The sequence below is a fragment of the Amphibalanus amphitrite genome, unplaced genomic scaffold, assembly GCF_019059575.1.
Source record: "Amphibalanus amphitrite isolate SeventyFive unplaced genomic scaffold, NRLGWU_Aamphi_draft 000591F_arrow, whole genome shotgun sequence".
Classification (NCBI taxonomy): domain Eukaryota; kingdom Metazoa; phylum Arthropoda; class Thecostraca; order Balanomorpha; family Balanidae; genus Amphibalanus; species Amphibalanus amphitrite.
This window is the reverse complement of record NW_024882085.1, coordinates 344,318-361,939: the sequence shown is the minus strand read 5'-3', so window position 1 is coordinate 361,939 and position 17,622 is coordinate 344,318. Positions and strand designations below refer to the sequence as shown.

The 17,622-nt window shown below is 51.1% G+C and overlaps 2 protein-coding genes across 12 annotated transcripts; both read left to right on the top strand.

Moving 5' to 3' along the window:
• Positions 1-135: 135 nt before the first annotated feature.
• On the top strand, positions 136-10,070 carry LOC122394441 (nucleoporin Nup43-like). Of its 10 annotated transcripts, none has more exons than XM_043391324.1 (9): positions 136-258; positions 1,449-1,587; positions 2,246-2,341; positions 2,840-2,955; positions 4,517-4,635; positions 4,910-5,055; positions 6,752-6,890; positions 7,363-7,497; positions 9,354-10,070. In XM_043391324.1, the coding sequence occupies exons 2-9, from the start codon at positions 1,459-1,461 to the stop codon at positions 9,536-9,538; spliced, it is 1,065 nt and encodes a 354-aa protein (XP_043247259.1). In that variant the 5' UTR covers positions 136-258; positions 1,449-1,458; the 3' UTR covers positions 9,539-10,070. The 10 variants fall into 10 exon arrangements, with proteins under 10 accessions (XP_043247259.1, XP_043247257.1, XP_043247260.1 ...); XM_043391322.1 differs by having other exon boundaries at positions 159-415; XM_043391325.1 differs by having other exon boundaries at positions 166-236.
• Positions 10,071-10,613: 543 nt separating this feature from the next.
• Positions 10,614-14,704, top strand: LOC122394440 (BLOC-1-related complex subunit 8 homolog). Of its 2 annotated transcripts, XM_043391315.1 has the most exons (5): positions 10,614-10,841; positions 11,325-11,363; positions 11,683-11,860; positions 12,158-12,268; positions 13,920-14,704. In XM_043391315.1, the coding sequence occupies exons 1-5, from the start codon at positions 10,820-10,822 to the stop codon at positions 14,107-14,109; spliced, it is 540 nt and encodes a 179-aa protein (XP_043247250.1). In that variant the 5' UTR covers positions 10,614-10,819; the 3' UTR covers positions 14,110-14,704. The 2 variants fall into 2 exon arrangements, with proteins under 2 accessions (XP_043247250.1, XP_043247251.1); XM_043391316.1 differs by lacking the exon at positions 11,325-11,363 and having other exon boundaries at positions 10,633-10,841.
• The last annotated feature ends 2,918 nt before the right edge of the window (positions 14,705-17,622 follow it).

The following is a 17,622-nucleotide window of genomic DNA, read 5'->3' as shown; positions in this document are numbered from 1 at the left end:
TTCTCTTTCTAAGTGATTCGTAAATAGCGCGTTTGTTACAAAAATATAGTGTTCAGTTGTCCTCGCTTATTGACCTCGGTCTGACTTGTCCAATCAAAAGTCATGCTTTGCTTGTCTCGTTTATTTTCTATGAACATTCTTAAAAATATTTTAGCGCTGTATACTTATTGTCGATATTTTCCATCATTGAGTTCTCTATATACCGTGCATCATTGGAAACGGATCATTTCAAAAAGGCAATAATTTTCATCAAATTTAGTAAGGCCGTTTATAGAAAATGGAAATTTCAAAAGGAACGAGTTGTTCTCATGTGCTGAGATAGCATATAGAGAGAATTGGTGAACATGAAATTCTTTGAAGTCCTCCCGGGGGATTTGTTGTGAGCTAGAGGGACTTCAGGAGATAGTGTCTTTATGTCAGTAGGTAACTTCAACTTGGTAATTTAGCACTTACCCTTTAATGGAAAAGGCTCTGTGTAATGTGGGTGGCGGTACTAAAAAGTATTTTTGTAGACAGGGTACCATAGTGTGATGTTGAGATATAGGTATGGTTATTTGATTTGGCCGGCTTGAGCCATTTCAATTTAAAGGGACCCTCCCACCTTCAAAAAAGTTAATGAATTGACATGAAAGTGATGTCGCTCGGTTCAGAAAGAGCAAAAACGAATATCTACCAAATTTCATCGAAAAATATTCACCGGTTTTCAAGATATTAGACTTTTACTTTTGTTTACTTTTTGGGATCTCCTCTGTTCTTAGCGACTTTATTTGAAAGTGCGGCATTTGTTGCGCTCAAAGCAGCATATACCACCGCGTGCTACAAAATGTTTTAGTCAAACATTTAACGGAGGTTTGAAAGCCTGATGACGTCATCAGATTCCTGTAATGGTTAAGAGATAGCCGATAGGGACCACGCTGGTCCCACCCTGCAAGTAAAGGGAAGAAATTTCTTGAACACCATAAAGCTGCGGGGGTTGCGACCGGGATAAATGGTGGTTTCTGAGCCTGGCCGCAAACTTGGCTATCTCAACTCAAAACTAATGTTAAGGTGGGAGGGTCCCTTTAAGGTGGAATCTGAAAACGGAACGCCGGACGGCATATTTAGTCACAGGATTATTGGGATATTCTCCTCCTCTTTGTGCCCTGAACAGGCTAATTGTCACATGATTAGGCCAAGCGAGTTTCAAGGTCCTTGATCCAATCGCCTCAGGCGGCAGGCGACCTGTTTTCAGATTCCACGCAATTTAAGATAAAGACGCAAGCAGGTTATTATTTCTGTAAACACAATAAAATTGGCTTACTAGGCTGTCCATTTTTGGAAGCATTTTTCTGGACGTTGTGTTGGTAATTACTCAGAAAGCAGGCATTGCACTTTTTGTGTAGGGCTGAAGGTAGATACTAGATACCTATCTACTTTTAATTTATGTACATTTTTGTGCATTTTTTCAGATATCCAATTATGTCAGAAGGAATAAGAAGAATCAACACATTTGTGTCCACCAAGATCAGTTGTGTGAGATGGCGTCCTACACCACAAGACACTCTGACACCGTCCAGCCAGTTTGTCTCTGGAAGCTGGGATGATGAGGTACAGTATATCCACTATCATAACATACAATGTTAGGTGTAAATGTATCATGCAATTAACTTGTAAATGGTTTAAAGTGCCACTCTATAAATTATTAATAGGTAGTTTAAATTAAATTATGACATTTAACTTGTTATAATTGAAATCATATTATTCAAAGATAAAATTCCACATATTCCCTAATATGTCATTAAAGTGATCATGGTTATTATCAATTTTCGAAATCATGCATTGTGGCTTAACCATTGTAGGTAGGTACTAATTTATTGTCAAACAAGATACCCTAGGTACTGCTTCCATCAGTGTTAATGTGATATAAGGCCATTATTAAGAGTACCAAATAAGTATGAACATTCCCAAAGATGAATAATTACATAAGCAGAGAGCTGGGGTGGATCTGCATAATCAATTTTCAGTAAATGTGGAGCCCCTCACAACATGCTCCTAGAAAGGTAACTCTTGTTAACAGTGCAAAATACCACCCAAAAGTGGAATATTTTAAGAATAAGTACATGAATGCAGGCAAATGCACGTCTGTAAGGGTAGGGGAGTGGGCCTGTGTAATGCCAGGATCTATTCAAAATTTGCTGCTTTAGGGTTGTTACGAGCATTCCTGCACTCTCATGTAACTCTGTCTCTGTGTGTTCCCCTCCCCCAGGAGAACTGTCTGCAGCTGTGGCAGTGGTCTGACTCTGGGGACGATCCGCGCTGCCTGCACCGGCTCCCCTGCCGACCAGACGTCAACTGTCTGTCTGTGAGTACAGACACTTCAGCAGGCACCAGCCACACTACCTCCGTGGCTCGACGTATGCTCATTGCTGTATCATTATCATAAAATTGCCAACTGCCTTGATACTTGTAGGAATTATCGGTTTTCAACCTACTCCTCTGCGATATTTTGTTTATATATTCAATTTTATCAAACGGGGATGGAGTGCAAATCTCTCGCTGTTTCACCCTAATTAAGCTAGAGGAAGCACTGAATAAAACGAGTATGCTAGCCATTACGAGTCGCAGTGATTGGTGCTCAGTTTTTATTTATCAGATCAGCCAGTAGCCTCTAAGGGCAGGTGAATGACCTAAAGGTCGGGCTCCGATTTCGGTAAATATTTTTGGCGAAAATGATAGTTTAGAAACGTTGTTGGTGCCATCGCTTATGGCATGGTAATGCACGTAAAGGGCGTGTATTACCTGTCGTTTAAGGAAGGGTACCCATCTTGTGAAGATTTCAGCTGTTATGTCTCCGTTTCAGTATGTCTCGCTGGACGTGTTTGCGGCGGCCACCTCGGACGGTGACGTCACGCTCTACCGTCACGTGTCCGAGCGACTGGAGCCGGGCCGGCGCTGGGACCGACTTCACCGCACAAAGTCAGTCCAATTCACACTTCACGGGCCGGCGCTGGGACCGACTTCACCGCACAAAGTCAGTCCAATTCACACCTCACGGGGTATCGCTGGGACCGACTTCACCGCACAAAGTCAGTCCAATTCACACCTCACGGGGTATCGCTGGGACCGACTTCACCGCACAAAGTCAGTCCAATTCACACCTCACGGGGTATCGCTGGGACCGACTTCACCGCACAAAGTCAGTCCAATTCTCACCTCACGGGGTATCGCTGGGACCGACTTCAGGCCCCACCACACCAAGTCAGTTCGTTGCACGGGGTATCACGGGTACGGCCTCCACCACACTGAGTAAGTTCGGGTCACGGGCGGTGGCTATGCAAACCTCCACAAATCAGAGTCAGTTCGGTTCACATGGGTTGAAGTTGAAGTTAAAGTGCTTCCGGCCCTTGGCTGGAAGCCATACGGGGGGACGCCTCACAGGCGGCCCAGCCGCTTCAGGAGCACCACCAGCTTCGTCGGGTCTCCCAGTGCTTCCCTCATCTCCGGCTCGTCATCTCCGAATATCCTTCGTCTCACATCTGCCCGGGCGGGGCAGTCGGTCAGGAGGTGAGTTAGCGTCTCATCCCCCAGCCCGCACTCAGGACAGGTGGGGTCGTCTTCCAGGCCGATTCTGTGCCGGTACTCCCGCACCATCATTGAGTGGCCGGTACGAAGTCTCGCGGCTTCCGCGCATTCCCGGCGGGAGAGTCCCAGGCGCTCAGCCGGGGGGGGGGGGGGGGCGCACTCCGTTCTGCAGGGCGTAGCGGGTCGGTTGCAGCCGCTGTTCCCACTCCCGGTGGGCGTGCCTCCTCAGCCTGGCTTTTGCTGACGGGAGGTCTATCGGCACGTCACGCTGCTCCAGGTTGGCGGCTTCCCGTGCGATTTCGTCGGCCAGCTCGTTGCCGGGGAGCCCGGCGTGGCCGGGAACCCACTGCAGGGACGTGTGCGTCCCGCGGTCGGCTAGGTCCAGCAGCCTCTGCCAGACTCTGTCCGCCAGGACACCCGTCTGCGCCGCCGGGCCCTCCGCGAGGCGACGCAGGGCCGACTGGGAGTCGGTACATATTCGCACCTCCCGCGGAGCAGCGCCCTCAGCGCCCCCCCCCCCCCCCGCTCAGGAGGGACGCGAGGGCAGAGTCGAGCGCCGTTAGCTCCGCGCGGTAGCTGGAGGTCCAGCGGCCTGCAGGCGTTGCCGCCGCAGGTCCGAAGCTTATCTCGGAAACGCGCTCGTTGCCCTTTTTGTTTATTTAGAGGCAAACGAAACGTGGTTCACATGGGTCGCGGGGACAGCCACCGCCACAGGGGAAAAGCCGGGGGGGAGGGGGTCACTGGGACGATTTTACACCCAGCTGTATCACTGACAGGGTGTCGTACGGACGTAATCGCTAACCTATTTAATTGCAATTTAGGCTGCAATGACCTATACATTATCTACTGAGCACCTTTTAGTCGCTACGTCCTGTGTCAATCGCTCAGTACCTGTGTGTTAGTACCGTCGCCCGGTGTTTCCCGTTGTGACCGCCGTGTGCCCGTCTGTACACAGGCGCGGCGCGGCACCGTGCACCTGGCTCTCGGCGTTCGAACAGGAGCTCGTCTCGGTAGGCGACGACGGCAGGATGGTGGTGCTGAACATGCACTCACAGAAACCCGGACGAGTCATCGGTGAGACGCCGCCGGCTGACGACAGTGGGACCTCTATTTTATCTTTCTTCTGACTGCCATGACTTCCTTGACTATGACTTCCCAAAATTACCTTCGTCATTTATCTCAGCATTAGACATAATTGCGTTTGAAATCCATGAGTCAATACGACATGAGTCAATGTATGCCTGCTGGACCTTATCGGAGCGTTGCTAATCACGTAACCCCTCCCCCTCAGCGGCAGATACCTGCTGTGTGTACCGGGTGCTGATCACGTGACCTCCCACCCCCGCAGCGGCGGACACGTGCAGCGTGTACCGCGTGCAGCACGTGACCCACTCGCACGTGGTGACGGCCAACATGCGCGGCCAGCTGAAGTCGTGGGACCTGCGCGCCGACAGCGACGAGCCCACATCCTCGGTGATGGCCTCACAGCAGCAGGTCGGTGACGGCAGGGGCCGCACGGTGGGGGCTTTCGGCCCTGCGCAGGGTCCTGGGCCTGGTGCGCCGAATTGGGAGTTGGGACGTGGGGAACGGATTCGGGAGACATGCTATATAGCTTGGTATATGTTATGCATTCTGTTATTATATGTTTGAGAAACTATTTTGGTGAAGCTTGTGCGCGGAAGGTGAGCGGGGTGTTAACCCGCGCCCGGCTGGGGGTCCTGGATTTCCACGCCCTGCTGGGGGGGGGGGGGTGTTCAAACACCCCCCCTTCTAACTCGGCTCCTGGGCCACGTAGCGATACGCGGAAGGCGGCGTTCGAAAGAGCGTCAAAAATAATGAGGAAATCACTTTGGTCAATTTTTTGGTCAGGTCAAAGGTCAGGTCACCAGAGGTCATTGAAGGCAAAATTTCGCCGATTTCCAGGTCGACTGTCGACAATTTCCAAGAAGCCAACGCATAACTCGGGAACCAATAGAGCTACAGCGCCGCGCAAAAGCGCATTCGATAGCCCTATTAACGCCCTTTCTGAGCAATTTTCTCAGATTTGACCTAACGTCAACGGTTTTGCCTGCAGGGGGCAAAAACTGCAAAAATAGCCGATTTTTTCGGAAACAGTTTTTCTGCAATACCTTTTGACCCAAGCCTTGTACGAGCTTACTTTTACCGGCATCGTGTTCCTCTCGTCAAGACGCATCGAATGAACTATAATTTGACCTTGAAAGGTCAACTTGAAAATTTGACCTCAGGTCAAGGTCATGACCTGACCGGAAAGGGTCATGTTGCATATCAGTCGATCCGTATCGTCGAGCTGAACACATCTAAGGCGTTTTCATCGCTCTAGCATGCCTCTATCAAAGGTTATTTGCGAAAAACTGTTAGATACCATTCGTGACCTAAGATGACCTCAGGGTATAAACAGGGGTCACAGACACCATTTTCATGTTCAGTGTGTCTAAACCACTTGTAATTCAGTGTTTGGGAGTGTTTATAATGTCTTACGTCCAAAAGAGGCGCATTTCAATTTTCTCCCATTGACTTATAATGGGGAGGTCGCAAAATTGACCTGACCTTAGGTCATCGATATCAAAATTCTGAGATATACATTTTGTACATGCTATTGCTCTCAGCAATCGCTGAAAGTTTCAAAGCGATCGGTCACTCGGTGTAGTTATGACAGACATTGAAACTTTTTATGAGGTGAGGTCACTTCAAGTGACCTGGTGACCTGACCTTGAATGACCTTGGTCTGAAATTTTCACAACATGTGTAGAATTGATGTATGATAAGGTGTACCAAAAACGGCGGCGCTCCGCGCCGCCGTTTTTGAGATATTCGCGAAAAACCACAAGGGGGGGGGGCTCAAACACCCCCCCCCCCACAGCAGGGCGCGGGTTAATGCGCATTTCCATGTTGTTGTTTTTTTTTCGGTGATTTCAGTGGCCGGCGCAATGGGGCACGATGTTTTAATGGTCGATCTTAGTTTGGCTTTTGTTTCAGATGTGTTCCATGATCAATATTTTCAGTGTTCAGTAATGGCTGTGTCATCAGTTATGGATGTTCGGTGATGGCGCTGGGCCGTTTGTTCGGTTGTGCCGCAATTTTTTTGTGTGCCATAATTGACCCTTGTTTGCAGTGTGCGGTGACGGCGCTGGGCGGTCGTGCCGTCATTGGTGTTACCCTTGTTTTTCAGTGTGCGGTGACGGCGCTGGCGCGCCACCCCACCCAGTACCACGTGCTCGCCTCCGGTGACGGAGACGGCGTCATCTGCATCTGGGACATGCGCCAGCCGCGCTTCCCCGTCACAGAGCTCAAGTCGCACGCCGACGAGGGTAAGCGACTATTTGAACACTGTGACCCAGCGTTGTTTGATTATGCTGAGGCACCTGGTGACGACTCAAAGCTAACGGCACTGAACGACACTGCAAGTATAACTTGTTTAAGATGTGTAGTATTTATTGTCAATTTTATTGAACAGGGAGGTGACTTTCGGTCTGACATCAACCGACCGAAGATGCAGATATCGAATATCGTATTAACGTATTATCCGTGCCATTTCACGTCGCCAGCCGTTGATGTGTGTACTGGCCTGACGGTCAGTGAGTGTTATGTCCGGTAGTGTTTGTATCTCTTGTCCAGCTCTGTGTCTGTCCCGTCCTGTCCTTTGGTAAGCCTGTTCTGTCCTCCCCCCGACAGTGAGCGACCTGCTGTTCCACCGGCTCTGTTCGGACAGTTAGCATCTCCTATCCTGTCCGTCAGTGAGTGTGTCTGTCTTATCAAACTGTGTCTGTCCTCCCCCGACAGTGAGCGACCTGCTGTTCCACCGGCTCTGTCCGGACAGTCTGTTCTCGGCCGCCCACGACGGCTCCGTCTGCCAGTGGAATATCGGCACAACGGCCAGCAGCGGGCTCAGCGCGCGCCTCCACACCTCCGGCAGGGGTGAGTGTTACTCCCAGCAGCGGGCTGAGCGCGCGCATCCACACCTCCGGCAGGGGTGAGCATTACTCCCAGCAGCGGGCTCAGCGCGCGCCTCCACACCTCCGGCAGGGGTGAGTGTTACTCCCAGCCAGCGGGCCGAGCGCGCGCCTCCACACCTCCGGCAGGGGTGAGCATTACTCCCAGCAGCGGGCTGAGCGCGCGCCTCCACACCTCCGGCAGGGGTGAGTGTTACTCCCAGCAGCGGGCTGAGCGCGCGCCTCCACACCTCCGGCAGGGGTGAGCATTACTCCCAGCAGCGGGCTCAGCGCGCGCCTCCACACCTCCGGCAGGGGTGAGCATTACTCCCAGCAGCGGGCTGAGCGCGCGCCTCCACACCTCCGGCAGGGGTGAGCATTACTCCCAGCAGCGGGCTCAGCGCGCGCCTCCACACCTCCGGCAGGGGTGAGCATTACTCCCAGCAGCGGGCTGAGCGCGCGCCTCCACACCTCCGGCAGGGGTGAGCATTACTCCCAGCAGCGGGCTCAGCGCGCGCCTCCACACCTCCGGCAGGGGTGAGTATTACTCCCAGCAGCGGGCTGAGCGCGCGCCTCCACACTTCCGGCAGGGGTGAGTATTACTCCCAGCAGCGGGCTGAGCGCGCGCCTCCACACCTCCGGCAGGGGTGAGTATTACTCCCAGCCAGCGGGCCGAGCGCGCGCCTCCACACCTCCGGCAGGGGTGAGTATTACTCCCAGCAGCGGGCTGAGCGCGTCTCCACACCTCCGGCAGGGGTGAGTATAATTACTCCAAGCAGCGGGCTGAGCGCGCGCCTCCACACCTCCGGCAGGGGTGAGTATTACTCCCAGCAGCGGGCTGAGCGCGCGCCTCCACACCTCCGGCAGGGGTGAGTATTACTCCCAGCCAGCGGGCCGAGCGCGCGCCTCCACACCTCCGGCAGGGGTGAGTATTACTCCCAGCAGCGGGCTGAGCGCGCGCCTCCACACCTCCGGCAGGGGTGAGTATTACTCCCAGCAGCGGGCTGAGCGCGCGCCTCCACACCTCCGGCAGGGGTGAGTATTACTCCCAGCAGCGGGCTGAGCGCGCGCCTCCACACCTCCGGCAGGGGTGAGTATTACTCCCAGCAGCGGGCTGAGCGCGCGCCTCCACACCTCCGGCAGGGGTGAGTATTACTCCCAGCAGCGGGCTGAGCGCGCGCCTCCACACCTCCGGCAGGGGTGAGTATTACTCCCAGCCAGCGGGCCGAGCGCGCGCCTCCACACCTCCGGCAGGGGTGAGTATTACTCCCAGCCAGCGGGCCGAGCGCGCGCCTCCACACCTCCGGCAGGGGTGAGTATTACTCCCAGCAGCGGGCTGAGCGCGCGCCTCCACACCTCCGGCAGGGGTGAGTGTTACTCCCAGCAGCGGGCTGAGCGCGCGCCTCCACACCTCCGGCAGGGGTGAGTATTACTCCCAGCAGCGGGCTGAGCGCGCGCCTCCACACCTCCGGCAGGGGTGAGTATTACTCCCAGCAGCGGGCTGAGCGCGCGCCTCCACACCTCCGGCAGGGGTGAGTATTACTCCCAGCAGCGGGCTGAGCGCGCGCCTCCACACCTCCGGCAGGGGTGAGTATTACTCCCAGCCAGCGGGCCGAGCGCGCGCCTCCACACCTCCGGCAGGGGTTAGTCATACAGCCGAGCTGGGGAACGGCAGCCTTGACCGACTCCGTGGAGTTGGAGGGTCATGCAGGCCGTCACGGATCAACAGCAGCATTCGGCCCAGACAGCAGTTTGTCCCTCTAATGATGTGTCCGGTTAAATATAACAACGTTTTTGTTTCATTCGCAAACCAGTTGATCTGACCTCTCTCCCGTCCGGCAGAGCCGCCGGCGGACGCCGCGCAGACCTCGTGGCTGACGCTGGACGCCTCGAAGCGCTACCTGGACGTGCTATCGCTGCTGCCGGCCGGCCCGCTGCCCGTCAACAGCCTTGACGTCAGCGAGGACCGGCTGGTGTGTGGCGGCGACAACGAGGTGATCCACTGCGTCAGCCAGCTGACCGTGTGACGGCCGCCCCGCCGGGGCTCGCAGAGACAGCGGGGAGGGGCGTCCCCCCCCCTCGGCGCCGCGCCGAGGGGGAGGCTTGGCGAGAGCGGGGTGACGGAGTGACCCCTGGCCCTGACGGCGCTGCGCTGCGGCAACTCTCGGTGAGGCATGGCGCCAGATCTTGACGAGGGTCTTGTCGTGTCTCATTGGTCCATTTCATTGCCACGCTACATGGATCGACGCTCTGCCGCGATGCACTGAACCCGAATTGCGCAGATGCAGATATAATGCGGAAACGATTCGGCATTGCGTATAGTGTCATTAGGTCATTTACGGTGCCTGCTCAAGTGAAGAGCGGGTGGTCCCAGGCTGCGCTGAAGCGTAGGACGGGGAGGGGGGATGAAACATTGTCATTGATCAGCAAATGTTCATGATGCCAGTTTGGGACCATGCCAAACGGATTTCTAATGTCATTTGTGTCGTTTCAAAGACACCTCGAATGTGGTCCAGGCTGTTGTCGGCTGCCATGATAATAAATGCCATTCCTGTTTTATTACGTTGCCTTTTGATTCTACCGTGCGTCGGAGGCTCGGAGTGCGTATACGGATTTTTGTTGTGTCCGTTTGCCCGGTGGATAAATAGTTACTCCATTAATCTGGAAGCTGTCCCTTCCGCCTTCCCATTTGTCCCTCCCGCGATCCCATTTCTGATGGTTTTTTTTTTTTTTTTGACGAATCAGTCTGCAATTAGTTATGTGCGGCATTACAATCTCAGCTGATGAGTGATTGTGCCTTATGGTGAAAAGCAAGTGAAAAGTAATATTGGCTCTCAAGCTGAGGAAAAGGATTTAGGCCGGGATTTACAAGATTCCTTTACTACTTGGATTTACGGGATTTCATGTTTTTAGGTTTGGCAGCATTATTAGGGTGATATGGTAGCATAAGTTGTTTTCATTCTCAGCGCAACAAATACATCTTTTCCTACATATTGGTATTCGAAAACTTTAGTAAAGAATGCTCACGGACAACGACACCTGAAGAAAACAGTTTGTGCGCATGCAGGATTAGCGTATAGTACATCAGAGTGAACACCAATAAAGTAAAAAATATTTTGTGGCCGTGTCCGTGCCGCCCGTGCTTTGCATTTATGCTTTTTATTTTTATTTGAGCCATAGATATACAGACATTTGAGCTATACTGCCATTTTGAAACGGTTATATTGTGTATATCGGTTCATATTTAAGTCAACAAATGGCTGGTAGATGAGAAACTGTACATACATTGGACTTACTATATCGCAATCATGGATGCCAGGGAAGCAAATGGTGAGTGCCCTGCCCTAACCATTCTTCAAAGTTCAATGTTCAGCTTACATGTGTATTGTGTACGTATAGTTTGATTGTTGACACTTTTGGGCTGCAGCCTGTATGTATCTATGCGTGTGCTCAACATCCGGATATTTGGATAGTTTTCCTTGATCACCGGGATCATTTGGTGCTTAAGGCTGACGGCTGACGCTTTGCACAACGGAAATGGCAATGAGTAAAAGGGGCATTTTTGAAACAAAAGCGTTCTAGAAATGTGACTTATTGCATCGATGGTCCCTGCAATACCAAAGAACTACCGGTGATCCTGGATCCCTGAATATCTGGATGGCAAACGCGAGCTATATTTCTGTTTCATTGAATGACAGGTGATTTTTAAAACTTACTCAGAAGTATGTAATTGTGATAGGCTATTTAGCCTATCACAGCCTATTTTAACCTTTTTTGAAATAGGTATAAAATTGTTTATTTTACCTTTTTCAGTTCCACATGATCCACACCTGGATGCTCGAGCTAAGAAAGGTGAGAAGCTGCATAAATCTATGTTTTAATTAACATGTAATTCTAAAAATTATGATTTGAAATTGAATAACACATACCTATTAACATCTCCCAGCCCAGCAAACCTCAAGATCAGACAGAGTAGTGACCTCAGGGCATTACTTCTCAGCATGCAAGAGTTGGTGCCCAAATTGCTTATATTTCCATAGCTTTTGAGCCCAATTATGGCTGGCGGCGGTGGCCCGTGGTAATTCTACAGTACAGTATCGAGAGTTTCTCAGGGCTTCCGACTCTTTCTCCTTGAGAGGAAGGAACTGCGACTCAGTTTCTGTTCCGGCAGCGACGGAGCGTGCCTCCGAAAACATGCACATTCTGGTGAACGACCCGTCTCTGGCGCTGTACCGGATGCAGGAGCACATCCGCAAGTCGCTGCCGCCGACCGTGGAGCGGCGCGCCGAGGTGGTGCAGCTGCACCAGCAGCTCCAGGGACACTGCTACGACGCCGAGTACGCCATCAAGTGAGTGCTCCCACACCGGTGCGCGCCGGCGGCTGGCGACGGCCCGACGGGGGTCAACTCATAATCAACGGCGTACCTTTGTTAGTGGCATTGTTTGGTACGGTACTGTATTACGTTCGTCAAATTGGGAAGTTTTTAGTTTTACTGTTGTGAACTGCGTGTCTCAGGGATTTGTTCTCACTTTACCTCACTATTCTCTAATATCTATCAAAAAGTTTTCAGTGAGCTTTCACCACTCGTTCTTCTTATACCTGCACCACTCTAAAGTCTGATCTTAATTTCTCATTTTGTTCTCAGTGCTGTGAAGGCGATGCAGAAGGCAGAGCCGATTTTCTCGAACATCCAAGAACTCCTGAGGAACTCTCTGTTCTTCCGACAACAGCTTCTGTATGAAGAGAAACGGAAAAGGTTACTGGAACATAAGAAACACTGATTGAACCCTTACATGTATCAAATGCACGATATTTTATCACTAGCGTCTAGCATTGATCGATAAACAGTCAGCCTGCACTGTTATGATATTGTATTTATTATGTATTGCTTGATGACAAATTCATACTATATTTCATAAATACAGATGAACGTGTAAATCTCCGTCTGTTAGCAGTTCTCTATAGACTATTTGTCGTAGACTATTTGACTATCGTAGAGACTATCTATGTAGACGTAGACTATCTATAGACTATTTGTTCTTAGCACGTTTTCAACCTCCGTAGAATGTATTTTGTTCTTCGTTCAACATCTCAATATGCCGGACCTCTATTTTGCTTTTATGATTTTCCATTTCTTTTTTAAATTGGTTGCAGTATCACAGTTTCCACTTTTATTCCACGCATAGTTAGGTATTGTTTTGTTCCCTCCATGCGCTTTTGCCATTTTGGTTTAACGGTCTATGTCTGTGTTGTTTTTGTTGCTCGTTGGATTGATCCTTTTACGTAAATCTCTGCTCACTGGTCTGTATTATTTCCCTCATTTGTTCAGTGACGAAGCACAGAGCATTGACATAAAGACAGACCCGACCCATCGCGGTAGTAGCTGAGCTGAACGGGTGAGTTGCGCTACCGTATTCGGCATCGCATCGCTAATGTACATACGCTGTTTATTGATTTTAAAGCCAACATCAACGGGACAGTTCACATATTTATAGATTATAGCTTAATCGTCTGAGTTCTTAACAACATTTGCATGTTTAAATGCATGTTTCAACTTTCAACCGCCGTTAGCAACATCATTCACTTGTTTTACGTTTATGGTTGTTGTTGCATGCTAATTGCAAGCTATAGGTGATCTTCAAAGTCGAATGCTAATTGATCGTTTTCAGGACATTGTTATCGTCGAATATTATGTGATATTTGAGGAATTTATAAGTAATCTATGTATGTAAAACTTTCTTAGGGTGCTCACTGCTGCATTACTTTTCCTGTCAATCAATGATTTATACTGTAGTTTCTCAACATTTTAAGGTCTTTACTGTATAACTTTAAAGGCAGTTCACATCAGGGGTGGACAATTGTGCCGAGTTGGGGTAGCACGAGCTTTCCCAATTCCATGCGGGCTTGGCTTGGAGCCGCAATAGACGGCGGAGGTCAAGGTCGCTGCGGATTTGCTGCGCTTGTGAAACCCCAGCTCAGCAGAAGTATCCACCCCTGGTTCACATTGACTTGTAGGTCATAATGTACCAGTTGGATGCTCTTCGCCAACGCAATGAAAGCTGGTCAAAGAAACGAATCACGCTTCAATTTTTTTGCCAATGGCAAGCTATGTGCTGACAACCATAGTAAACTGGATAACTTTTTCGCGGCTGGCTTTTGTTGTTTATAGTTATCTTGCTTGATTTGCTTTGTTCAGCCCATCATGTTTTTGATATCAGTGTAGTTATTTTTATGACTTTCATGCTTGCCTTTTCTCTTAAGTAAGTTTAATTTTCAAAGATCAGTTTTGCCAAAGCAATTTCGCAACAGGCAAATTAGGAAAACAGCGCGACATGTACTGACTCAAATAAATAGGTGAATGCAATGACGTCATTGTGACGGCCCATCTGTGCCCGTCTCTCCGGCAGTGAGAAGCGCGAGACCAGCATGTACAAGCGGCTGTCATCGCACATCTCGCTGGACCTGACCGACCTGCCCGACCTCGGAGACGCCTGGCGCGAGACGGCCTCCCGCGTGGAGTCGGCGTTTGCGCATGCGCGCAGCTCCATGGTGGACCGTGAGGAGAAGGCCGAACACCGCCGGAGCGCGGCTAACTGAGCGGCTGTGAAGCGAGATCTGCGGGCTGCGGCTACCTCCATTCGGGAGATAAGGGAAGGTGGTAGTCGGTGCTCGAAAGTGTACATATGGTTTCGCGGTTACACGTGTCTTTATCATCGAGATTCGTGAACTGCTGTCGTTACAGTAAACGCAATGCGGTATGCGGATCGGTTTAGGCTGGTGAAGTAATTTCTGTTGTTTTGTAGATAATTTAAAAAGGATTTTATTTTAGTTAGTTTTTATCAAGTGTGTGCCTTCATAGTGACACGATATATCGCCGGCGGCAACCTTTTTCTGTTAGCTGGAGACCGCATAGCATTTTAGTCACCACGCCATGTTACAGTCGGTCGATGGGCAACATATCCTTTATATCATTTATCATTACCCGTCTCCTTCCATCGCACCAAAGAAAAGTAACGCAGTATCAAACTGTTGTGTCAGATGCTTGTGACTTTTCAATTGCATTGTCATTGTTTTGCGACGGAATGAAGTAGATGAGCTGTGTTGCGTCGTGTTCACCAAAATGCACATCAGTGTGCAAATGTTGGATGTGTAAAATAATGCAGCAAATAAATCCGGTGTCCAATTATGCGCTGTCACAGACGTAATATTTTGGAAAACATGGCTGAATAGCCCTATGTTCCTGATTTGCAGCAGCAGGCGTAGCTCTTGGGCAGATTACACTGGGCGCTAGTACCGGCAGCTCAGCCTTGAGTGTCGGCCGATTCATTCACCGGTAGCGGACGGGTGGTTGGTGCCGGCAGCTTATCGAGCGAGCCCAGCAATATGTGGTGATAATAGGACTGGTGGACTGGACTGGACTGGCGGCCGTATCGGTTTTGGGGCATCGTGACTCATGGGGAACGTAGCTCAGACCTGATACCCGACTTTGCGGCACGCCTGTCGCCTGATGCAGTGCCTACATAAAATGAAGCAGTCTTACTCTTGACTCTTGCTGTAGTTACCCCCTCCCCCTCGCCAGTCAAAGCGGATGCTCCCTTGGGAGTCTAAGACCATCACACCTTTGTAATCTACATCGGAGGACAGGGGCGCGGGAACTTCTTTCAGAGTGGGGGGCACACCATAATAAGAGATCAACCTAGGGTACCCCCAAATCCATGTTCACGCCGGTTTTAAGCCACTTATTTTTCATCCCTTGGCTTTTTCAACAAAAAAGAAAACATTTGCAAAAAAGTGCGGTATTCCGTCTCAAAGTTGTGGGGACACCGCCCCCACGGCCCTTGAGTTGGAGGGGGGGCAAGCTGCCCCCGCTGCCCCCCGGTTTCCGCGCCTATTGTGGGGGGGCTTAGGCCGGTCCTGTAGGCCCTTCGTTACCTCCCCTCCGGATCTCTACTCTACTCTACAGGATCAGTGGTCGGCCGGGACGTCTCCCAGCCTTTTACCCGTCTGCCACCCGGGCCACTGTCCTCTAAACTAAATGTACTAAACTATGCATCGTGGTTCAGGTGAATAACTCCGCCATTTTGGGGCACACGCGGTTTGTAGCGAACCCTGGGTTTGGAGCTAAGCTCCTGAGCCACAATGACTAACTAGGCACCGAATGAATCTGACTCCGCTCAACCTCCGTTCTCCTCCGACTCAACCCATCTCCAAATGCATCTGGTCAATTCAAACCCCATTTATTGTAAAACCGAACATCATAAAGGACTGCGCATTGAATTGGATCCGAGACGACCGATTATTTCCGTTTCCGCTAGTTTCTACCCTATCACTACCCTAACGGTTACCGACGCGCCGAAACTACCTACGAACCTCCACCCCGGTGCTCCTATCCTAACTATGGGATGTGCTTTGAGCCCAGCATCAATCCCTGCGTGACAGGAACCTACCTCGAGCCAGGTGAGCCAGCAGCAGAGAGCAGTCGGGGGCTCGATGCAAGGCTCGATGTCCGTACCGGACGGCAGTCGCCAGTCAGACACCAAGATTGTTTGTTTTCTTGGTTGTTTAACGACGCATCAGGTCAGACACCAAGAGCCCCGATCTCCTCTCCCCCGCTACTCAATATACCCTGCCCCCGCTTTCGTCTCGTCCCTCGCCCGAGTAGGCCACGCCCCCATCAGCCGCCTCGAGGCTAAAGATGGCGGCCGATGTGGCCGTGCGGTTCCCGCCGCGCTTGCCTCCTTTCAGACCCCTGCCTAAATATCCCACACGTACAATTTTAACAAAACTAAGGTAAACTAAAAACGGACACTGACTCAAACTAATCTCCAAGCTGGTACGGCCGCTCTCCCGCTCCCCTACACTAGACGGTAGTTAGTTTTGGGGAACGTGACCTCAAATAATCCCTTTCCAGACTTATTTTATGCTCTCGAGCCGTACTGATAGGCATGTTTTAGGGCTTGGGCTTGACCCTGACCAAGGCTCTATAGCCCCTAACCCGCCCTAACCCTGGTCAGCAGACAGCAACCCTGACGGGAGAATATAAGTAGTGGGTTTATGACGTCAGCATTTGCTAGCAAGTAGACCGAATCAATAACTGGAGCTGAAATTTTATAGATGAATACTGTCGACCTTGGTGAGTTAGCGGCGGGTGCGCCGCGCTTGACATACCCAGGGGGGCGACACGGCTATTCGCGCAATGTATTCAGTTATGGGCCGCGCGGGGCCTCGGGATGACGCGGCTGGAGGCAACTGCTCAGCGCGCTAGGATACTTCTGGCGGGGCCGGGCGCTGAACGGTGTGCAATGACTGGGTTATGGGCGGGCAGACAGAGATGAGGTATTGAATTTTAATTGACATCAGCAATCGGGTGGGGAAGGAGAACGTTTCTAATCGAGCTTGGGCCGGGAAAGCCGAAAATGTCACGATCGGCTCAAAGCTGCGTCAGGGCCGAGTGCCGTACCATGTGTAGTATATTTAGGCGGGCAGACAAAGATGAGTTATTGGATTTGAATTCACCTTACCATCGGTTTCTGGTGGGGTTTGAAGACGTTTTTAGTTAAGCTCGGGGTGTGGCAACCCACTGGCGGATCCAGGGGAAGGCATTTGGGGCAAATGTCTTCCCCCACAACCGGGGCAGCGCCCGAAATCGCTTTTCGAGAATTAAAGAAAACTTCACAGCTTTTCTTAGGAAATGTTGGTTATTCACAGTACGCAAGCAGTACGGAAGGAATCGAAATCCGAATTTTTAAATTAATTCGGAGAAACCTTTTTGGGGTAAGCCTCCGTAGTGTCCAAGACCGCTTCCTGGATCCGCCAGTTATGAATAAGTCACGGTCGATACCGAGCTTCGGCGGGACCAGGCGCTGCATTACGTTGTACCTAAAAGGAAGAGGTGGACAGACACCTAACCCCACATCCTACTGCTATACTCGTGCTTCTGTGGGTGAAGCACTGAAGCATCACGGAATCCCACAGGACCTGCGAGTCGACGAGGTGGCCGCTTTGGCCGCCGGGTACTGCAGCTCCCTGGAGTTGCCTGGGACCGATGGTAAAACAACAGCTCCGGCGGTGCCCCTATGGGCCGTAGTAATTAGTGAATTCCCGTAATGC